Source organism: Falco cherrug, chromosome Z, assembly GCF_023634085.1.
Source record: "Falco cherrug isolate bFalChe1 chromosome Z, bFalChe1.pri, whole genome shotgun sequence".
Classification (NCBI taxonomy): Eukaryota; Metazoa; Chordata; class Aves; order Falconiformes; family Falconidae; genus Falco; species Falco cherrug.
This window is the reverse complement of record NC_073720.1, coordinates 56,033,854-56,057,980: the sequence shown is the minus strand read 5'-3', so window position 1 is coordinate 56,057,980 and position 24,127 is coordinate 56,033,854. Positions and strand designations below refer to the sequence as shown.

Sequence of the window (24,127 nt, the reverse complement as noted above, 5' to 3'; positions counted from 1 at the left end):
AAACTCACTCAGTCTTTAAAGTGTCTGTGAGTTCTAGTGTATGTATCATATTCTGTTTATTCCAAGTGATGGTCTTAAACCATCAAGCACCTCTTTTCAGTCACCAAAGAACAAAGTCAACTCAAAACCAAAAAAAACACAAACCAAAACCCTGATAGGAATTTTAGAAGATCATCAAGCAACTCAAATCCACAATCCTTTTCTAGTACATTTTTAACCTGTTCCTGTTACTTTGGCAATGAAGACACGATACTCTTCCAAGACTATCTATTCCAGTCTTCTCTTACATTGACTGCTAAGGTGGATGAAAAGAAAAACTTCAAAGTATTTTTCCCTTCCACTGTTTTAAGACTTTACTACTTGTTCATGCACAAATGAACCTGATTTTTCTCTTCATGGAAGAGGATTCTACGTATCTGAAGGTTGGGGTTTTTTTCCCCCCCAGTGAGTTTCCTCTCCAATTGGTCTACATCTCTGTGGTATGATTTCATTACAGTGAACACTGTTCAGCTAAGGCTCAGTACTGTCTTACTGATTATGCTTCTATGCGGAAAGGTACTAAGATTTTTTTATTACTGGCTGTTCCCTAGGTAGAAGAGATGTAAAATTCTGTATCCTGAACCCACGTACCATGAACCCACCATTCTCCCTCAGTGAATTCCTTTGTTAGATGCTGGTTGTTGCAAATGGGCTTTGCTAGTTTAAGAGTAGTCATAGATGAGCAAACCCGCATGCAAGTTGTATGAAGACTATGTAAGAGGTGTAACAAATGGGGGAAAATCTACTTTACCCCTCAACAGCAAAAGCTAGTGGGACTGCTTTGTTCTGGAGCTCTTTGCATCAGAAGCCCATATCCCCACTGTAGGAACAGAACCACAAAGCCCAATGGAGTTTACAGAATCTCTAAAAGCAAAACAGAGTATTTACCTTCATACTGACAATTGCTACTCGAAGATTTGTTCCGCCTAGATCCACAGCCAGAGCACTCTGTGTCTCTAGAATATGGTCAATATCTTGAGAGATATTATCTTTGACAGGAGGAAAACAGAATTTCTTTTGTAGTGGCTCTTTTAGGTCAATAGACTTAAGGAACTTCAAAATCCTTGGAACAGCATTACCATCTCCATATATTTTTGAGCTATAATATGAAAAAAAAAATCCATTTAATTGGAAAATAAACTGCAATCTATAAAGTTTTTTATATGACAGAGGGCTGTAACACTGTGTCATTACAAAATTAAGATATGGCTACTATAACAATACTGCAGCTCACACTACTCAAGTCTGTCATGGAATATGGTAGATAGTGTCAGTAGTTTGAAGATCCCACAACAGATTGTGCAAGTTTGGCATTAGCTCCATTTTGGAATATGAAACACATAACGTAGAAAATTCAAAAGCTAATAATGCAAAATAAAAAAAATTAGAAAGTTTAATGAAAGGACCTACATAATAAAGCTCTGAAATTATGTATATGCTGAAGTCCAGGTAAGATGTACTTATCACACATATGACAACTACTATAATATACTATACATTCATGTGAGTTTTCAACATACAAGTCTGGTTTTAAAATATCATACATGGCATCTGACATTTGATATTACAGAATTCAGTTTTATTACTCTATTGAGGTTCTTAAGAAATAGACTTTTGATTCTTCTCCTTAATTAAATATTTTATCTTGAAGTTTAAGAAAACTTATACACTAAAGAACTGTAGTGTAAGTTCTTTAGGAACTCAGCCTAAAGGCTGAGGAATAATGAAAAGCGTCTTGCTACAATCCTGCAGCTCCCCGGGAAGTACTCAGGACTCTGTGTATCATGCCTGATGTCAATTCAGCTATAAAGCAGTGTGTCCATCAGGCATGAGTCAGAGGTAGGCACACAGGATGTTCTCCCCCATGCTGCTCCTATGGAACAAGCGCTTTTAATCATGCTAGCAGTCTAAGCTAACATCAATTTTGTTCTCTTGAACTTCTGTTGGATATTAAATTACTAGTTATATCAAGATATTACTAGTAACATTTTGCTTTACAAATCTGCATACTGGACATTGTACTATGACTCTGAATGAGGTATATGGAATAAAAAATAATTTGTAACCTCAGATTATTGCATTAAAAGCACTCTAGTCAAATATGATGAACTATCTCAGGACTAAACGCATTTTACTCTACTGCTTTAGCATCCCCTCCAATGAAGGGAGATGAATGTACTTACCATGGATACTGTTTACCAAACTGCAGCTGTAGAGCATGCAGAATCTTATCTTGCGTATCAGCATCACGAACATGTAGAACATTTTCACCTAGATGACAGAAGTTAACATAATAGGGCAGGTCAGCTCCTCAGATTATGTTAGGGGATAAGAACTATTTTAGAAATGAAGAAACAGTTATTTTTGTTTCCTCTGAGGGGGAAAGACTCCAGCCAGATTGACATTGTGCTTTATCAATTATATGCCTCCCCTCACTGCTGTTAAAGCCAAGGTGGCTTCCTACGATAACGCTGTCATGCATTGCAGAACACTAGAGAGTAGAATATTAGCCTTCAACAGAATTCTGCTATTAAATTAAAAATGCACAAATGAGAACACAGAGTAAATGACTGTTTGTGTCATATCTGCATGTCCATGAAATACAGTTACTTCCTGAAGTGGTGAAGAGTCCGTATATTTTAATTATTAATCTCCAATCGATTATTTCATAATATAAATAATTAAATATACAAATATAACTATTTGATAATTAAATTAATTATTAATTAAAATATTTTAATGCACGTCAAATATCAAACTAGCTATAAAGGGAAACAGTTGCCTATTTTGCTAAATGGAACCCACTGCAAACGGAGATATATTTTAACTTGTTTGTAGATAAAATCCTCATTATCTTATGTAAAACACACAAGCAGCACTAACATGATACAGGAAAAGCCAACGAAGCTTTAAAACGTGTCTAAAATTATGTTGCATTGATACTGCAAGACAGCCTCTGTCAAACATTCATTTGATTTTATCCTGTGGAAGAAAAAAAATTTTAGAACCATAAGGAAGTTGAAGTAGTTAAGTAAACATGTACCTGTTTCTCTTCCTGTCTGACGTGTCCCCAGGTTAATAACAGGTGTACCAAATGCTCCTACCTCTCTGACACCACAACTGCTGTTACCAATCATACAACCAGCATGAGCCACTAGCTGTATGAACTGGTCGAACGGGACGTGCTTTACTGCCCGAAAATTGGGATGATGTTCAATGCCCTTCTTCCTCATCACCCGAACCATCTCTTTGCTTCCTATAGAAAAACAAGAGGTCGAATGAATGATTCAAGTTCTTTTGTTAAACTGAAAGTCCAAACGTGCAAAGGAGCTAACAGTTGTTCACTGACTTGCCAGCTCTGAGTTGGTTTTGTTCTCTTTCTATTCTCAGTGTGAGTTGCAGAGCTGGGCATGTAAGCCCAAGTTTGATCCCCAAATCCACTGCAAAAATCTTTTCATAGTCTTTAGTTAATTTAAGAGGCACTAATATTGCTTTTACATGTCACATAGTTTCCCTTCATCTTCCTCCCCACACTGAAAAGCTTAAATATTCTCCAGCAATACAAACGTGGAGCTGCAAGAGATGTGCACATGATGCTGAGACCATCCAGCTATTTCCATCTGGCTGGAGGTTCTCAGATCAAAGCACTCCATATGAACCAATGTATGCTTTAAAGACAATCTGTTATGTGTCCCTCTGTCATAAAGGTATTTCACTCACCTGCATCCACATTAGGGAACAGAACAAGCGTTCTCTTGTTGAAGGAGATGAGTGCATCTAGTGTCAGCTCAAACATCTTTATGGAATGTTTAATATCTGTGGTTACAGGGTGTTGCAAAGCAACTATATAATCTCTGGTTTTGACATCTTCACCTGTCCAAATGGAGCCCAAGAGAAGTTCTTTTATTGTCATAGAATAGTAAGAGTAAGGGAGGACATGCTTTTGAAACTACTGATATGAAAGCCTGAACAGTCAAGGCACAGAATGAGTATCTTAACACAAATTTCAATGCTATAATAAAACTCAAGGGAGTAACAGGAGGATCTAGCTTGTTATTTGGCTCTCTAAGCAAGTTTCATAACTTTATAGAGACCACTACCTAAACCCCAGCGAACTCTTAACTTGCAGGCCTACCTCTAAAGCTTTGCAAGACTATACCAGGGTCAAGAGCCTGTTCTCATACCAGTGTAAATCTGGAATAACATGAAACCTCCGAAGCTGCTCAGGTTTTCTGTCATTTGTCCATCCTCAAGCAAAGACTTAATTCCCACTGCTTTAAAAAGTCAGTCATACTTAATACTACACAGATTCCATCTACGCATACATATATTCCAACTACACAGATTGATGTGCCATAAAGGAGATATCAAAGATAAAAAGCAGACAAAAACCCCCACAGGAATTATTATTAAGTCAATGAATATGAAACACCAAAAGCCTTTGTTGCATGTTGCCCTGCTGCAATGCGTTCCTCAAAATAATGTTCATAATCTGAATTCCCTTTGATTTTGTTTAATTAGCCCTGAATGGCTTCGATTTTATTAGAATACATCCTTTATACCAAAATAATTACTCATCTAAGACACTTCTGTTTTTAAATTGTTGAGCTCACAGAAATTCCCCATTTGAGGTGTTATTTTTTTGATTTGGCAAAGGACTAGATGTATCTACTAGGACAGATTTGTAGCTTTCCAGCTATGCATGGTAGCACACATAACAAAAGAAAAATAAATGTAGCAAGAAAGAAAAAGCAGATACCATTACCAAATATATTAGTTCTTTTGAGAAGCAGCAAGTTAATGCTTCATAATCATGTCCAATTAAGCAAACTTACTAGCAAGAAGCCTGTCTCTTTCTTTCCTGTACTTTTCTCAGAGGTACTGGTCAACAGATCCCACAGACTGATAATCTGGTTACTGAGTTTACCTAGTGCTGAAAGTTGTATGAAAAACATAAAAGGTGGGCTGCTCACCTAGCCACATGCGTATAATACTCATGTAGTCCTTATTTTTGGCAGAGAGAAGCTTGTCATAGGAGGGACAGCCTGCTAAAAGGATGCGGTCATGGTCTTCACACATGGCTATCAGGTGCTGCTCGGCGCTCCTTGTGCAGCACACGTGGTAGTGGGCCAGTTTGGTTATGGCGTGTCTGATAGAGTCATCAATGGTCCCACTGACCTCCCCGCCTTCAATGTGGAGAATGCGAATGTTCATCAGGGCTGCAGACGTGGCCAGGGCCAAAGCATCGAATCTGTCCCCATGAACTATCATTATGTCAGGTTTGAGGCGGTTCAGTACGTCCGGTAACTTGACCAACGCAAGGCCCACTGACTCCACCATAGCCGCCTCATCCTCGCCTCTCACAATAGTGTGCAGTCTTGTATGAATATCAAAGTCATCTTGTTCAATCATACGATAGGTATTACTGATGGTAAAACAGGAAAAGGGTTAGATTCAATACAGCTTGGTTTTACAGCAACATAGCTTGACAAAACAACTGCCTATCAGAACAATCATACTGGCTTTGAACAAAGGCCTGCTTACCACATCTGCATCAAGGAAGCTAGTTTTTAAGATTTCAACAGAATTTTGTCATCCATATACGGATGCTTCCTCATATTCCAAGCATCAAGTTTTTCTAGGCACCTTTAACGAGGAGCTTTGCTGGAAGTGTTCTGGAAATCCTCCGGAATCAAGCTCTTTGTTCAGGTGTTTGCAAAGCCTCTAGGAGAATAGATATGGCATGATTTCCTTTCAGGAAAGGTATGTTGACTCCTCACCAATATATTGACTTTGTTGGACAGATATATAAATACAACAGATATGATGCAAAGCTGAGGCCTTTATGTTGAAGGAAAATATCCTGCAGCTAGCACACATTTTTCAGATTTTGTATTTGAGCTGTATCAAGACTTACACACTCACAGATTTAAGGCATCACTGCACAAAGATGCCTTAAGTTCAAAGAAAACAGGCTTTTGCACTAAGGGAAAAAAAAAAAAAGTGTTTTCCACACATGTTACCAGCTCCATTCCATAACAAGAAAATTAAAATAGTCCTTGAATACTGAGAATTGTTATTGTTTACAGTTATGTATTTGGAATATGCCAGATCACACATCTATATGATTATCTGTGTTCCACATTCAGTAAATCTGACCCAAGTAAGTCTGCATACTCTGGGTGGAGTAAGAGAGTAAAAACTCAGAAGTTTTCCAATGTTGTCTTCAACTCCACATTGTCTTATTCAAAGACGCTTTTAAACTGATTTAAATCAGGTTTAACTTCCATTAAATCCACTCTGCAATTCACATTCTACAAATGAAAATCTCGCAATCTGCAAGCTGATCAAAGATAGCAAAGACTATAAAGTGCTTCAGCTCAAGTAAAGAAGCAATCTCCATTTGACATTAACTACAGAAAACCCTATCTATTCAATTCTGCTCGCTGCTGTAACGTACCAGATACGTTCCTACAAATAACTTGTCTGGTAGGTTTCTGGGTGTTGGTTTCTTTTTTAGGTTTTTGGTTTGTTTGGGTTTTTTAAGGCAAATCTTTTTTATAGGACTGAGTGAAGTGGGTCAGATTTTTATAGCATAAACTGCATTACATATTTCCAACTCCATTTACAATTACACTTCATAGACCTGCCTTTTTCCCTACTATGTGCATTTATACCAAGAAGCTTTCTTCTCTTTTCTTCTGTATTCTTTTTCTTCTGTATCTTTCCCTTCTGAAAGGTCAAAATCTAAGGAACAAACAAGATTGTGTTCTTGCCGTTTTGTTTCTTCTACCATCCTCCAAGCATTTCAGTAAAAAACATCTCACAGGATCACTATCATTTCAATTCTGCTACTGTTGATTACCCTACTCAAATCACTAGAACACATACGCTTTAAGGATCCACTAATTCTCTAGGATCCTCCAGGACTGAAGGGCTATGTCCCCAAAAAACCCGCAGTACCAGGTTTTAAGAACACTTGCCACAAAGCAACTGACGGCAACATTTGTCAAATCAAAATACATGTTTCTTGCTTTGTGCATTACAGTTATTGTAATTATGTACATTACACATAATACAAACAATACCTGTTTACATCAGACAGACAGGTACTGGACAGAACTGGAAAAGCAGTATTTCATATTAATTTGTACAAGTCTTGCAGACAGCAAAGAGTTCAGGACTGTAGAAAAATCAGGGCCATCATTCCCCTCTTCAGCAAATGAAATAAGGATTACATTGTTTCTCCAATCAGGATGTTAATTCAACATGCTAACCTGGCAAGAAATTCCATTGGCATTTTTTGTTTGTGTTTTTAAAAATCAGGTTAGTTTTGTGGTGTTGAATTCACCTCAGTACGTTATTAGACAGAAAGAATGTCCAGTACAAAGCAAGGAACAGAGCACTACACTGAGAAAGGGCAGCAGTGGAACTTCCTGTATTAGTAGTTTGAGGTAATGTAACTTCCTCAAGCTCTAACTTATAAAGTGCCAAAATTTCCCATTCAAAAGTCTAAAGAGTCTCTTTACTTGAAGATACGTATATTCTAAAAGTTCAACAATGCTGATATGCTGCAAGCCTTATGCTCAAGTCTGATTTTGACTTGCAAAGTAAGCATTTTCCTATCTATTTCACCCCATTTTTAAATGGGGTGAAAAAAAACCCCAATCTATTTTTATGCCAAATTTGGCAAATGCAGCCTGACAACATATGCAGAGCATATGCACCTGGGATGTGGGAAGTCCTTCTAAAAGAAGGGATTTGGACCAAGATATTCTGTCCTCCCAGGCAGATGATCTGACTGCTTCCTTACAGCGTCCAGCAGAGGGGCCCCTATCAGTTGGCACTCTCTTCTGCCAAACCATACCTAACAGATCTACCAGTTACTCATTTTGTCAGAAAAAGACAATGACCCTTTCCTTCCTCCACATTCCTGGAAGTAAGAACTAACAGTATTCCCCTGGGTTATGGAATATTTAAGTAGTTTTTCCAATAACTGTGCAAAGCAGAAGAGCTGAAACTTAAAATGACCGAAGGTTATCTTTTCTCTGTGAAAATTAAAAACCGTAGGGCATTTCTTCGGGATATCTGAATGAAATGAGTTTCTCACTTATAGTCTGTGATCCTGCTGAAGATCTTAGTTACAGCATTTACACAAAATCTTCCTAAAATTCCAAGACTGGTTGAGAAAACCCCCAAAATACAGAGCCTCAGAAGATGCTGCAAAATGAAATAAAATCTGAAAAAAATACATTTAAAAATGTGTTGTGTACATTGATGATGATGACAAGGGTTTTTGTTACCTAACATTCATGACATTATCACTAACACCCCAAAAGCAGATTGGCAGAGACACAGAAATTCACCTTACCCATAATCATCAATCAGGTGGGAACCAAGCACCACAACATCAAGCTCAAAGAACTGTGGTTCTGCCTTAATACCGAACATAATGGGAGCTAATTTTGAGTAATCAGCACGGTTACAAGTAGCAACACAAACACGAAGTTTGTGGTTGTTTCCATTCTTCTCCATGACTTCCTTTTGCTTCTGTTTTGAATGATTCTTGAAATACACCTCCTGAAATAATAGGGGTAGGGGGTATGGGGAGAAGTAGCGTTAATTAATTATCTTTACAGCAAGTAAGTAGTACACTTCATGAGCAGCATACACAAGTGCAGCCCAGAATTGTGGACACTAGTACCTCATCCACTGATAACAGACAACTGATACCTTACAGTACCTATCATTAGAAGATTTTAGAAAAGGTCTGGTTTATTATTTGTTTTTAGTTAAAACTCAGTTTTAATACTTCTATTTATATAAATAATATATAAAAATTCTATATCAGCAATATTTAAGTATTATGAGGTTTAACTGTTAGTGAAATTGCTTTTCCCTGTTCAGATGGAAATGTCTCTAGAAGAATTAGTGATGCCTTAGTAAATGAAAGAAAAAAAGTTAAATCGCATATTCCAAAACTACAGAATGGAACAAACTGCTACAAGATGTATCCACTGAGACTCTGTAAACAAAAAGAGAAAGCTTTTGCCAGAGTCAGTTTACAAGTCCGTTAAACACGTTTTGGTGAGGAAGGAGAGTTAAACATTGACTTCTAAATTCTGCATACTGTTTTGCAGGCCAAAGTACATCAAGATATTCAATAATACAATATTAGGTTACATTAGACAACTTTTGGAGACTAGTAGACAAATAAGGCTGATGATGATCTGGCATTTTGAAGGCTATTAAAAAAAGGGGGGGGTTCTGATGACAGAAACTCGGTATTTTTACAAGCAACATCAACAGTTACTGTAACAAGATGTTTTCTCCAATCCAATCTTACAACTTATTTAGTATCTGATTAAACTATGTAATAATTTTTAATGTCTACCTATCCTCTGTTTATCATTTTGCCTTGATGTTTTTATTCTGGGTTATTTTTTTCATTTAGCAATTGGGAAAAAAAAAACATTTTAGAGAAAAAGAAAAGCCTATTAAAAAAACGACAGAGCAGTAACTCCCCCAAAACAACCCAAATTTCCCCTCCCCCCAAACAGAAACTACTAAGATGGTACTAGAGGTTATCAAACTGACCAGGTATTGATCAGTTTTTTGCTGTTCTTCTGAAAATAACTGTATTTTAAGGAATTATCATCTTTCTGGCATGAAATCTAATGTTATGTCAGATTTTCACTCCAGTTTATTGGCAAGTAAACTTTTTCCAGATTAATGCGGAAGGATTGTTCATCTCTGACTCGGAGCACTATCAATATCTCTGCTGGTTTTGACAGCTAGCGAAGCTCTTTCTGAGCAGCTGCTATGCAATCATGACAACATTGATATCCAATTTCATGCTCCTTTTATATTGCCTTTAATTTTTTTCAGTGAGTTTTTAAAAGAAAGGTTATTGTGGCATCCCACTCTTACGAAACTTACAAAATTCAGCAACTTTTCAAAGATTTCCCTTTTCGTATCACAGATTAGTTTAGGTTTTATCACACATAATAAAACAATGTTTTTGTATAGTAGTAATGTTAGAGTGATCAGGAACATATTCCAAGTTGTCAAAGGTCACCGACATTTCTAGTCTTCACTTACAATCCATTACAGCACTGCAAAACTGACTTGCAGTGATGGTTTTTCTAGTTTAGCTCTTAACAACCATGATTCCTAAGAGAGTTTATACTACCTTTCAGAATAAAATTGAAGTGGCAAAAAGTAAAGACGGCTGCCATGACGAAGCTCATTAGAAATGGCACTTCTCATTTATTCAAGTAAAGCAGCTATGGCTACACCAATCAACTTCAGCAGAATAGATACAGCCTGAAATTTCAGCATTTGATTACTATCCTGACAAATTAAGATGAGTTCTATGGATTCAGCCATAAAGTAACAGATTATTTGGTTTACACTGAGGCCCTTCAATTTAATTTACATTTGACCGTTACTTCAAATAACTAATGACCGTTTTAAACTTCCAAAGGGTCAGATGATAATCCTTCAGACAAATTAATTATTTCCTCGTGCTGAAAACATCTGCAGTTATGTGTGTATATGATGGCTGTTTTAATTTAATCTTGCCATTCTCTTTGTCCAGCAGGCTTGAAATATTTTAAATCTATGTAAGAAAAATTCAGTACCTTATTTGAAAATTTAGATACAGTACTTTGCAGCATTTTAAATGCTGTATAAAGTTAGATCGGAAAGCATGTTGCCCTGTATCACAAAGTGAAACTTGAAACCACATTAGCTAGACTCAGATCAAACACAACCACTGCTTTCTCATTTCTGAAACAACCTCTTTTTGGAGATTGTTCTCAGCAGGACATACTGTCATTACAGATGTAAAAGCAGCCACTAATTCAAATAAAATCACGTTCAAGACGTGAAGGCTGCTTCTGACATCCCTATATGCTTATCTTTGAAACTGCATGAATAACGTTAGTATAATTAGAAGCAAACCTCTACAAAACTCTTCCAAGTCAGCCACTGCTGTATACATATTCTATACAACATAAACTGAGAAGCCAAAGTAAAAGTGCATAGTAAGAGAGACAAAATGAGCTTAGCTGAAGTCTACTTACTCCAAGTTACCTGCCTAAGCTAGAACCATCACTTCCCCTCTGACAAACCAGTTATCTTTTCGTTTATACAAAACGGGCTGTTAACCACCAGAACAGTTTCTGTTCTTGATCTTCAAGCAGCATCTAAAATTCTAGAACCTTACAATCCAAATTCGGAAAATACAATCTCCTAAAATAATAAGTCTGTAAGTTGTAACAAACAACAGCAACAAAAAAATCTCATGGTTCACAGAACTGAACCACTAGACCATACATCTTTCTGGCCACACAGATCTCATTTAATTACAGATGCTACTGGCTGCAGTAATGGTCTCCTGAAATAACTTCAGAAGCAAATGTGGAGATACTTGAAAGGTATATGAACTGACCAGAATCAAGAGCAATTTGTGCTGTATGTGCCTTTCAACTTCTGTTAACAGTAGGTTTCAGTAAGCCCCAAAGCACAATTATTTTTAGTACTGCCTCAAAACTCTGTAACACAGCAGTTTCAGAAGTTGCAAGTAGGCCACGCACAGGCCTTAGTGCAGACAGAGTTTTCCTGTTGCTGTCAGTTTCAACGTGTTTCTTCTGAAGAACTAAAATATTTATCCTACCAAAAGGACTGAGAAGTGCCAACTACATGGGGAAATCTACCACTAATTAAACCAGTTTATTGTTTTTCAGGTCAAGTTGGATGATGATTTCCAAAGAAATGGGTGATGTACTGCTTCATCACAGTTTAAAACCAGACAGCATTCTATCTTGAATCCAACCTATGCTGCGCCTGTAAATGCAAAAATAATTCCGTATTTTCAGATAGCACTCACTGTCAACAAGTAATGGCAAAGTCCTTTCGACCATTAACAGCGCATTCCTCCCAGTAAAGCTGAAATGTCCTAGTTACATAATTTTGTTACCATTACTATTTTAGAATTTATTAACAGGTTTTGCAGGCTAAACATTTCTTTTCAGAACTGTTCACTGAAATTCTTTCAAATAATTAATCACTAACAGTTGCCTCTTAGTTTCTAGGTGTTTGTATACCAAGTTTGATCTATGCAGCTGTGTCTAGTCTGGGACCTTCCTGTTCCAAGGTCTGCCTCTTCCACCTTGCTGGGACAGATAATCTTCAGCAGAAAGGAGAAGAAACAAAACAGTGCTCCAAGAAGGACTACCTGAAATAATTAATCCTTACTTGTTTTGGTCTACTGCTCTTCCATATCCCATCTTAAAGCTTTCAGACTATTAGAGGTTAAAGGACTTTTTAACGCTGGGGGTTCTGGGCCAGATTCTGCAGCAACCAAGTAGATACTACCTCTGTTAGCAGTCTCAGGTGCGTGTGACGCCCGCCCCTTTATTAGTGTTTTACAAATGATACCACTTGTATATTCTGCATTCACTTTTCTATCCAAACAGATTATTTCCAAAATCAAAGAGCCTGGAACACTGCTTTTTTACAGTCTCTGCACATGCCTGTGTGCTTGTGGAGCCATTTGACCTTCCCAGTTTCTTCGCTGTGTGGTACACATATAGGTTACACTACCCAAAACTCTCCCCACACCATGTGCAGTACGTGTGCTCATGTGGTGGCACCCTTCCGTGCCCGTGGAAGCGCGCACAGCTGGGGCGCGCTCCTGCAGCCCGGTGCAGGTGACCACTGACAAAACCAGGTCCCTCAGCAACCCCCTCGAGCGCACCAGCGCCAGTGGGAGAAGCGTTGTATCACCCGACACATCTGCTTCTTCCATCGCCCTGCGCATACATTACGCCACGCTACGGCGAGAAACCCCCTCCCACCGCTCCGCCACGAAGGGGATCAACCCCCCCTCCCCACCTCCACCCCCCCTCGCTTGTGCGTACGCGGGATCGCCCCCTGCGCGCCTCTCAAGCGTACCGATGCGCCTGTCACCCGGGTGCACGTCCTGCCTTTCCGTGCCCGCTTTCTGCCACCCCTGCAAGTGACACCCCCGCCGCACACCCCGCCCCCCCCCCCCCCCCCCCGCGAAACCGCTCGGGCCGCGTGACAGCCGGGGCGCGCGCACCCGCCGGCGGGGCCGCTTCCCCCGCGCTCCCGCACCCGCCTCGCTGCGGCAGCCCCTCCGCCCTCCCCGTCTGCCCGCACGCACACACCCACAGCCCCGCCCGCCCGCCTCACGGCCCCGCAGCAGGCTCCCGCGCACCTCTCCGCTCGCCGGGACTACGGCGCCCTGCATCACCCGCCGGCGCGGACGCGCACACACGCCTCGGCAGCGCCGCTCAGCCCCGCAATGGGCACAGGCCCGGCCCGCCCCGCCGCCCGGCCCAGCGCCCCGCACCCACACCGCCAGCCGCGCTCCAGGCGCATGCGCGCCCACCGCCAGCCCCGGCGCCGCGCCGCACGGCGCAGCCGGCAGGCGTGGGGCAGGCGTGCAGGCGTGGGGCAGGCGTGGGGCAGGCGTGGGGCAGGCGTGGGGCAGGCGTGGGGCAGGCGTGGGGCAGGCGTGGGGCAGGCGGGGGGCAGGCGGGGGGCAGGCGGGGGGCAGGCGGGGGGCAGGCGGGGGGCAGGCGGGCCCGCGGCTTCCCGCCCCATGGCGCCCCGGCGCGGCCACCGGCCGCTCTGCGGAGCTCCCGCCCCTCCCCGCCCCTTGCCGCCAGCCGGCGCCGCACGCCTCTCCCTCCCCGCCCCGCCCCACCCGGCAGCGCGGCCTGAGCGGTCCCGGTCCCTCCGGGCGCCCAGATACCCGCGCAGGCCGGCAGGGCCTCACTCCGCGGTCACCTCGCTCCGCGCCGAGGCCGCCACGGTGGCGCCGGAGCCCGGGGCATCAACGCCCGCGCCGGCACGAAGGCCCCGCCCCGCCTCGGCGGAGGGCCGGGGCAGGGGCTGCGGGGCCCGGCGGAGCGGCGGGCTGGCCGCGGGCTCTCTGCCGGCCTGGCGCCGTGCGGACGGGCCCCGCATGTGCCTGACGAAGGGGCGAGCGCGGGGCGGCCCGTGGCGGTGGCTGCGGCGCCCTGTGCCGGCAGGCCTCGTCCCGGGGCACCGTGCCCTGTGTTAGGGCAGCCTCTTACCTCGGTTTATATAGGGAACGAACCGATGAAGCATGCGACAAAGCAGTTGGAGCTGTTCAGTGATCTCACAGCCTCTGCGAGGATTACCGTCACGTTAAGAGTTTTTAAAATGAGGGCTGTCGGAAAACGGCGACCTGTGAGGCTACCCGTGGGAGACACAAAGTGAGGGCAGACAAAGCGAGCAGCCCACAGCGATGCGAGGGAGAAGGAGGTGGTGGCGTTGTGTTGCAGGCTGCGAGGAACCACAGCCCTCTGCAGGCGAGAGCCCTGCCCGTAGCTCAGGAAGTTTCTGGGTGTGCTGCGGAGTTCGATGACTCTGGTATTAGTTCAGCCAAGAGTGCCAGCACGTCCTTACATCCTGTTGACTTCAGTGGCATGCAACGCAATCAAGAAAGCTGTTAAACCAGCTGTCAAGTTATTGCTGATCATCTCTCTTTCAGTTGATTGTATGTGTTTTGTTTTCTCAGACTGGTTGTGTTTTGGGGTCAAAGTGGTCTGTTATTAGTGACATTACTGTGACTTGGATCCTAGTTCAATACCCTAGGCACTGTGTGTAAGAATAGCAACCTATGTCCACTACATTTTGCTACAGAAGCACCTAAATAAAGTGTTTTGGTATCTGGTGTTACACAATCCTAGTAAAATGAGAATTCTTCACCCATTTTTCTCCCTCTGATAGATGTCATATTTGTGTGGTTGAAACCTGACTATCGAATGTGGTAGGGCTATCCATCTGATCAAGCCTCTGCCACATTCAGCTGTTTGGTATCTGCACTCCGACACAGTTTTTCAGTCCAGATTGTGTCTTTGTTCATCCGTATCATAACTGAGCTGTCTCAAATCCCTCCTGCTTTTGCCCTCTACTTCTCAGAAGAACTAGCTTTAATAGTGACTCTTGTGTCTGAAATACCTAAAAGTAAATAGATGCAGGGAATAGGAATGGTTGTATTCCTGTCCTTTACTAGAGAGAAAAAGCTGACTTTTCTAGTAGTTACAAATATTTGTTTCGAAAGGTTTTGAGGAACAAATACTGAAGTCTTCAACTAAAAAAATAAAGATCTTAAACAGGAATTACTGTAATTTAAAGAGTAAAGTAAAAAAGCTTTAAGACTTTCCCCTGGGGAATTTAAAGTTCTGAACTGTTTCCCAAGAGAGAGAGAATATCTTATGGTGACATTCAGAAAGTCTTGACAGCTGTGATCCAGTGAGTCATAGCTCCTCAAAGCCTCAGTGTTTTGAGAATACACAACGACTTCTCAAATTACCAGGGACCTTAACTTGAAATGCTGACCAGAGGTAGTAATAGCAACTGGAAGGGACCCACTATTTCAGGGTCTGCAACAGCCAGTCTTCACATCTCTGACCACATCTTCCTTTCTGGCGAGTATCAGATCCAGGTTTGCATTACCCTTGCTGGCTCATCTGGCTGCTGTGCTAAGAACTTGTTCCAAGACACACCAGAAACCACCTGGACTCTGCACACTGCTGTGTTCTCCCTCCACAAAATGCCAGGGCCATTTGCAGTCCCCAGTGAGGCCCAGGCTTCTACATCCAGAGACTTCCTTGGGGTGCTTAGGTTCAATTTATGTCCCACTTAAGTTGTTTTCATTGTTCTCTGCATCACTAGATTTTCTTTATGCATATTGCACATTGCTCAAAAACCTATGTGCATTCTGGACATGTCATTATAAGTCAGTTTGTATTGTTTCCTGTAAATGCTTTCAGGTTATGGTAAACTCACCTGTACGTCTACAGCTGGTTTCACTGAAACAAAATGCTGAGGAAGAGCCTGAATCAAATTTGAGCATGAGTGTATGAAAGTGTGTATGCATTTACAAATGATGAATTATACTACTACTTATAAAGCTAGAAGCAACTACACTGAGGGTTAATTATTCTTACAACAGCATCAGTGCATCTCTTCATGTGTTTTCTCCAGAAATGTTCTAATGGTGTTTCAGCATCTTGCTGCAGAAGGTGGAAAGTTGATGCTCCTTTCGGCAATTTCTCCCCACCAAGAACTCACATATTACATAAACAGGATAAAATTTATCTTGTGTAACTAACTGAGCCCTGCTGGAGAGACAAATTCTCTCCAGAAAGATGAGATAGGAGCAGAAGCCTCAGCCCATAACCTGCCAGCTCCAGTCAGCCTTATGCTTTGCTGTTCAAAATCTCTTAACGACATCCTGAAGATGGCCTCCTGTCCTTGCCAAGCCCTGAGGCAGTACTGGGGCTCACGAGAGGAGTAGGGGGTCTCAGTGTTCACATTAATTCATTAGCCCTCTCCTCATCAAAAAGCTATGCAGAAATAGTAACAGCCTTTGAGGGACTAAACAGATATTAATACACAAAGTGTCGGGAAATGCTGGAGATTAGGAACTTCTTTCTAGAGTGGCCATGTTTCTTAAGATTTGAACAGAAGGACCAAGATCATCTGGTTTGGTTTGCAGCTGGCTCGAAGATCAGACTGGAAACCCATGCTGAAGGAGGTGAAAGTTGCAATACTGTGGTATGACAAGGGATTTGTCAGTGTGTGACTATGTCCGGGAGATGGATAGTGTGGACAGTCAGTCAATAGCACTGTGATTGTCTGCACTGGGGCTAAGCACTGTGTTACTTCTTCCCTCCTGAAAGCAAATTAATATGTCTTTTAAAATCAACATCTGCATGGGGTAGAGCTTTAATTACTTCTTAACTCTTCATTTACACCCATTTTATTTGTGTCAAAACCTGTTGCTGAGTGCAAGAAAGTGAAAACTTAGGCTAAGGTTTTCAAAAGCAACTAGAAGCAGCTGTCCATGTAAATTCTGTACTGTTCAGCCTAAAACACTTGAAAGCAACTTGAATTTTAAAGGTTAGGGCCACAGTGCTTTCAGTAGAGCAGGTTCTTCTGACACAGCCAAACCAGTAACTTTTGAAGATTCTGGCTCCACTGTGAATATCCCTTATAAGAAAAGACCAAGTAACACATAGTACATGATATAAGGAGAATATAAACAGATACACACAGTAGAGAAAGCATAACAAGTTACTACCTTCCTGCATTTTCCTGTTTGCTCTTCCCAGTTAAAACAACCAGGTGAGCTGTGCAGATAATAGTAACTGTAAGCCACCACAGCAGTGTGTTAGCTAGCCCAGTCACTTCATTCAGGGCTTGCAGCTTGTGTGTGATGTTTCAGAGAAAGGGAAGAGGTGGAGTATAAAACAGTGACATAAATGCTATGCAAAGGGAAATTTGGGGGTTTACGCTCTCCTCACCACAACATAGATCTCACATCTTTGCTGAGTGTCTTATGCTAACAGAAAATGAGGAGCTGCATGTAGGCAAGATTGTTAGGCATAGAATTCCTGGCCAAGGGAGAGGAAATCCAAAACCACGTGAAAATTTTGTTCCTTGTTTTGGGGTGGATATGTGCCCAAAGAAGAGCAACAAAGCTGGTGAAGGGAGCTGTCTTATGAGGAGCACTGGAGGGAACTGGGATTGTTTAGTCAGGAGATAAGGAGGCTGAGGGGAAACCTTATCATTCTCTACAACTACCTGAAAGGAGGTTGTGGCAAGGTGGTGTCAGTCTCTTTTCCCAAGCAGCAAGAAATAGGACAGGAGGAGATGGCCTCAGGTTGCACCAGGGGAGGTTTAGATTGGATATTACGAAAAATTTCTTCATCTAAAGTGTTATCAAACACTGGAACAGGCTGCTCAGGGAAGTGGTTGTGTCACTGCCCCCGGAGGTGTTTAAAAGACATGTAGACGTAGCACTTAGGGATGCAGTTTAGTGGGGACTTGGCAGTGTTGGGGTAACATTTGGACTTGATGATCTTAAGGATTGTTTCCAGCCTAAATTATTCTATGATTCTATGTTAAAATCAGGTGCAGTAAAGCCCCAGGTAACCAGCAGAGTTGTGAATCTCATTGAAACAACTAGGAATGAGCTAAAAAATATCACAGGATTTTCTTTAGAGCTGCCAATGTTCTACAACAGATTAACAGCCTCTTCTTTCTCACTGGAAAGGTAGCACATGCTGATGTCTGGTATATTGCAATACAAGACCATTTCCCTATATCCTATAAAATTTGAGTCATTTCTAGCAAGAGTTGTAGGATGTGATAGAGGCATGGTATGAAAAGCAGCCTCCATTCTCGGGGATTCCTTGGTCAGGGGCAGGGAGGTGAGATAGGACCCACCTGAAACCCCATGCAAAGCACTGGAAAGAGTGCTGGCAACCTCAAAAGGATTTTTTTCAGTTCATTCAATCTCCAACAACAATCTTAATTTCAGCTGAAAAAAACGCCAACCCCACAAAACTTTTCTTTCCCACTCTGAAAATAAAATAGTGGAACTGACCCACTTCTTGCCATCATTATGTGATTCACTCTGCTTGTGTGATCTGCTTAGTCCTTCAAAGTGTCCTTCGAAATTTACTTGGATTAAAAGCTTTTAAGGTTATGGTTTGTCTGTTGTTTCTGAAGCTCCTTGTTCAGTTGATTGCAATTGCTTATTGTTGACACACATCAAACATCCACTGGGGAATATGATACGGTTCACCATACCCAAGCTGGTTTGAAACCAGTTGGTCTTGAACAATGATGGCAGCCTAGGCTGGGATTGATTCTTGGGGTGGAATTCTTCCTCTTACTGTGCTGATGCTTGTGCTGGGCATTTGAACCCCTGATCAGTATACAACATGGTTTGCTTAGAACAACTTGAGGTACGTTCAAACAGGAATGAATAGAGCTGCTGTACATACTCAGAGTATTTGGACAAAAGCCAGCAAGAGTCAATTTGATTGGAGGGGGTCATCGCTAGGTAAAGCAGTGGATAAGTTTGCCAAATACCAGATCCCCGTCTCCACCTCAGCTACAGGTGGGAGAATTATTTGTTATGCATACTTGGTTGAGGAAATCATGCAGAAGAAACAGCCAAGTTACCTGGATGCAAATGACCAGGAAGCAAGTTCTGATCACTTTGGGCTTTTATCACAGTAACAAATTCAAAAGGCAAGTTTGCAAGACTAAGCTTAATTCTTTATGCAGCTTTCAGTAGGAGCTAAACCTATGTTGTTTCTGCTTCTTTCCTACTGTATTATCACAATTTTAAAGACGGAAGATACTAAAATTACCATGTTCCAGTAGTGCTACAGTTCTAATTTTGTGTTCTGCCCTGCACCATGCAGCCCTCTGCCCTCACTCCAATCTTGCTTTCAGTGGGTGCAAAGGGACAAAGGGTGGACTGCGTTGTCTGTTCAGTGAGAAACATCTGTGTATGTGGGTCTGTGGAGGCTTGTGAGCTCTAATAAAGGTGCAAGAGTTGTGCTGTCTCAAAGCAGGAAGTCCAGCAGGCTAGACGCTCGGAGAAAAGAAGGGGAGGAGCCAGAAATGATCATCTAGTGGTAAAACTGCCCAATTTTTCCACTTAAAATTGGCATACAGTGTTGAAAAGAAAGGTAAATAGCTAGCACTAAGGAGGAATACTACAGCAAACTCTGGCCTCTTTTACTGTGTAACTTCTGTGTAGTGAACAAGTCTAGAGGTTCCCGTTTGCTTTTCTTGTCCAACTAGTATCTCTTTTTTACATTTTTCTCAACCTTTCTGAGGATCTTTGGCATCCTACTTGCATGCAGCTGTGTTTTCAATGTGGCTGTGGCTGAAAAATATTTGAACTATTATGTCTCTGCTGGTAATTCCTAATTTCTAATTTTAAGGGGTACTAATTCTACTACATAATTAAAAAAGATATATCTGTTAAGCAGAGATGTATTGTTAGGACTAAAGAATGATAATAGTAACCATGTATTTCCATTTTGTTTCCATATTAAAAGGATATGTTTTGTGTGTAGCTTGTTGACTTTTACTTGGCTATTAACTGCACTAAGAAAAAACCTGAAAGAAGACAATGTGATTGTAAAGATGGTTACAGTACAAAGCATATAGTCAGTTTGCAGTTTTAAAGAGATGAGGAAATTTTGAGAGACAATATAAAATGGGCAAAGAAGTGTAGCTGTAACTGTTCACTAAGGGTATATATGAGTTATTCAAATGTCTTGTTTAAGCATATGACTTTTAAAGCAATGTTAAATCCTAAACTATTACATGGCTATTATAATTTCCTGAAACAATTTCAGATTTTTTATTTGAAGAAGCTTGCAGGATTGTAATGGAAAGCTCAAATGTCTGTCAAAAGTATTTTTTTTCTGTATCAGGCATCACACAGAAGTATGTCTTGGGTTTTAATTCTGGGTCAAGAATAAAATGTCCTGATTTTTTGTTTGGAGTATCTGTAGCCCTTATTTTCATTACCAGTAACCTCCAGAGACAGTTTTGTTTTTCCAAACATAAAGCAAAAGGCAAGGAAATGTAGAAACAAGCATACAATTTTAAGAGGTACTATCTCTAAAGAGTGGATACAAAGCCTTCAACTAACAAAGCTTTTGTAAATGTGCTTTACTTGGACAGGCAGGCATGACCTTGTAAATGATGAAAAGCAAATGTTTGGAGTTCAGGATGACATTTAGTTTAGTTTTTCCTTACAAACATTCTAATGTAAAACCTCGGAGGATATGCAAATGTTCTGTAGTTTTCATGAGCACCCTTGGTTTCCTTAATGTGAATGGGGAGCTTTGTTAATTTTCACTTCTGTCCCTAAGCTGGTTTACTTTTTAGCATCTGATGTACTGACATTTAGGAAAGAAAAAAAAAAACCCAACAACCACATGTTAAATGGCCATTTACTTCTTTCCTTCCTTCTTTTTGGTACTTATCTGGAAAAAAAAGTCACATGAAAAGCATCTGGGCCGGGTGTTATTTTGACTTAACCTTCAGGGTAGTCTAATTCTCTCAGCTGGAGTTGCTATTCATGTTCTTTTATTAAAGGTTTGATTTAGTACTAGAAGTTTTAATGAAAGATGGTCCAGAATTACAAAGAAATAAAAGCAACTGCTAAAATATTTCCTGATTTTGCAGGAAGGGCAACTCTCCTGATAGATGTTCTGACTTCAGCACACATGTCCATAGGCTATGCAGAGTCCCTCTGGGAAGACCATACACCATCCATTATCCCAAGGACGTAGGAGGCTACTCAGAATCATGTGGTTACAGAACAGTTTCTGACTGGCCTGGCTGCTAAGGCAGTATATATTAGAAATTCAGCCTGAATGTCCCTGCCATTTGGCTAGCGAGACTCCATGTTGTGAGAGGTTCTCCGTCTTTTCCTGTACTTTCTGAAACCTCCTCATGTGTCTCTGAAAGGCAGTTATGAAAGACTGACATTGTGTATCATGCTCTCACACCTGTATTTTCCCATACAAAGTTCTATGTTCCATCTCAGTATCTTATAATAGAATTGGAAGAAAAAGAACATGATTTTCGAAAGGACATTTTGTATTTTCAAAACTAAGTACTTAGTGGGAACATCACTATGACTGGCTTCTACCACATGAAATCATGCTGTTTTATGGAAAAAATAACAGGGATCCTTGACTCTGCCCTAGTCTCTTTTTTACACAACCCATAAAAATCCCCTTTCCTTGAGTAGCACAGTGCTGAGGGGAATCTCTTTTCCTTCATTATTTCCCCTAGTGTGAGCTGCCAACCTTCTTACTAGCTAAAGTTCTCCAAGCTGCTGGTAGACTTGTCAAGTATTATAAGCAAAAGAAGCAATGCAGCAGAGGTGAGAAAACTTCTGGTAGAAGAGCGGTCCCAAGTCAAAAAGTCCCTTTAGTTTTTCCTTACAAACATTCTAATGTAAAACCTCGGAGGATATGCAAATGTTCTATAGTTTTCATGAGCACCCTTGGTTTCCTTAATGTGAATGGGGAGCTTTGTTAATTTTCACTTCTGTCCCTAAGCTGGTTTACTTTTTAGCATCTGATGTACTGACACAGTGGTGTCACATTTGATCTTAAAGCACCAGAAGGAAACAGTGCTACAGGAGGGCAAAAAATGTTATTGATTAATTTCTTACTTAAAAATCAGGACAACAAGCAGTTTTCAAGTGCTTGGTGAAATGTATTTCTTTAAAGCCTAAACCTGAGTTCTAGATGGATGTCTTTACTGGAGAACATATAAGGTGATGATACTACTCTCACCTCCACACCTGGAGCCAAATCCGAATTCAAAGCTGGTTGGGAGGCAAGAGGGAGGATATGCAAAGAAATATTTCAAAGGAAGAGGTGTTTCCAGCTGACATGGTAAGACATTCAGATTCGAATGTGACAGGCCTTCTTTGCCTAATAGGAACATGTATCTTGTTTTGTATTTTGGCAGACATCACCTCTGATGCCTTTTCTGCACCCCTTCCGCATGCAGAGAGCCATATCCCCTGGTAGCTTGAAACACCTGAAAGGCAGCCACAAAACCTGCTCTACAGGTGGCAAAGCAAACAGCCTGGGGCAACAGCACCAGCAGAAGGACTTCTTGCAGTGGGAGTGTGCTTGCCAAGGGGCAAGGAATCAGGACCACCCCCAGGCGCATTGGCTGGCTCATCGGTCCTCTCTCTGTTCTCTTTCAAACCTTTCTGGACCTGCTGTCCTTCTCCCGGCTGTATGCCTCTTCTCTGCCTTTCCTTCAATGTTGCATTCACTTCACTTGTTAGCTGAATGCCTTCTGACAAAACCTACCTAAAAAATTACCCCACAGAGCTCAAGCCCCTTATTACCCGGCCTGCATTCACGTCTCTTCTCCCAACGCCTGCACATACCCTGCTTGGATGTGAACCATCTGAGGGGCCATGCCTTTCTCCCCGCCGTGCCTGTACAGCACGTGGGATGGTGGATCCGTTCCTCATTGCCACGGGTACATCAGCAAAATGAAACTGAATAATAATCCTAAACCCCTGCCACCACCTTCTAGGTAGTACCCCAACACTGGCCAGTCCAAACCTTATCTCTCGTCTCCCAAATAACGGACAAGGAAGTGACAGTGACGAGGCACAGAGTGCTAGCTTCGGGAAGGTCACCAGCACCCCGCAGTTTGCTACGGACTGAACAGCGAGGAACCCGGGAGCGCGGATACAAAGGAGCGACCCCCGAGCACCGTTCCCCGCAGAACTTCTGCACGCCCAGCGCGTCACCGGCGCGGCCGCAAGCCGGCACGTCAGGCGGAGGAGCGGAGGCACGGACAGGTCCCGCACCGGCCCCGGAGGCGGCACCTGCCGCCGCCCCCGCGCCGACCGGGGTCCGCCGCCCGCCCGGGTGCCGGCTCAGCGCCCCCCGCAGCGCTGCCCCGGGGCCGCCGGCAGGACGCTGCCTCCCCCGGGAAGGCGCGGGCCGCCCGGCCGCTGCCGCCGCCCCCGCTCGCCGCCCGCCGGGGCACGGCCGCTGACGAATGGCAGCCCCGCAGGCGGTCCCCCGCCCGCACCGCCGGGCCCTCCCCCCACGGGGCCCGCCCCGGCGGCCAGCCGTGCCGCTGACTTACGTGGGGGCCGCGGAGAGGCGGCTCCCGGCGCGGCGGCGCGTTGGTCCCCATGGCGGGCGGCGGGTGCCCGGCGCCCCGCCGCTGTCCGGGCGGTTCTGCCGCTGACACGCCGCAGCCGCCGGGCAGCCGCGGGAGCGGCACCCGGGGCCGGGGCCACGCCGGGCCCGCCCCACGCCGCAAGCGCCGCCTCCTCCCGCCGCCGTGTGGGGGCCGCGCTCGGCCGTGGAGGGCGCCGCGGGTCGAGGGGCGCCGCTGCCGGGCCTACCGGCTGCTCGGGATGAGCCCGCGCCGAGCCCGGCGGGGTCGTCAGGCGTGCGGGGGACACGGCTTTAGCACGGCATTTGCAAAGGCCACGCCGGTACCCCGGGGGGGCAACGTGGGAAACGGGGGTCCGTACCCGCGGTGCCCGTGTGCTGGGCGGCATGGCCTCCTCGGGCGTTTGGGCCTCGGGGAGCCATTTCCCTGCTGGGTACCGCTGCACGCACAGCAGCGCGGAGGTACAGGAGGTACAGGCGGCCTCGCTGCTGCCGAGCCTACACTCTGTGTACCACCAGCTCGCACCGAT

General features: G+C 43.2%; 1 protein-coding gene across 5 annotated transcripts in view; it reads right to left on the bottom strand.

The window, feature by feature from the left end:
* GNE (glucosamine (UDP-N-acetyl)-2-epimerase/N-acetylmannosamine kinase) overlaps positions 1-23,713 on the bottom strand; it is a 34,544-nt gene extending 10,831 nt beyond the window's left edge. Inside the window, exons 1-7 of one of the 5 annotated variants that reach the window (XM_055699047.1) lie at positions 23,563-23,713; positions 8,411-8,619; positions 5,013-5,464; positions 3,760-3,912; positions 3,083-3,295; positions 2,223-2,310; positions 928-1,138 (exon numbers count right to left, since the gene is read on the bottom strand). In XM_055699047.1, coding sequence (XP_055555022.1) covers positions 928-1,138; positions 2,223-2,310; positions 3,083-3,295; positions 3,760-3,912; positions 5,013-5,464; positions 8,411-8,619; positions 23,563-23,613 — 1,377 coding nt within the window. In that variant the 5' untranslated portion in view covers positions 23,614-23,713. Of the gene's footprint in view, positions 1-927; positions 1,139-2,222; positions 2,311-3,082; positions 3,296-3,759; positions 3,913-5,012; positions 5,465-8,410; positions 8,620-12,999; positions 13,069-13,285; positions 13,405-14,150; positions 14,343-23,562 lie in introns of those variants that run through there. The other 4 variants (XM_055699045.1, XM_027816160.2, XM_055699046.1 and 1 more) reach the window with 4 other exon arrangements.
* Between the last annotated feature and the right edge of the window lie 414 nt (positions 23,714-24,127).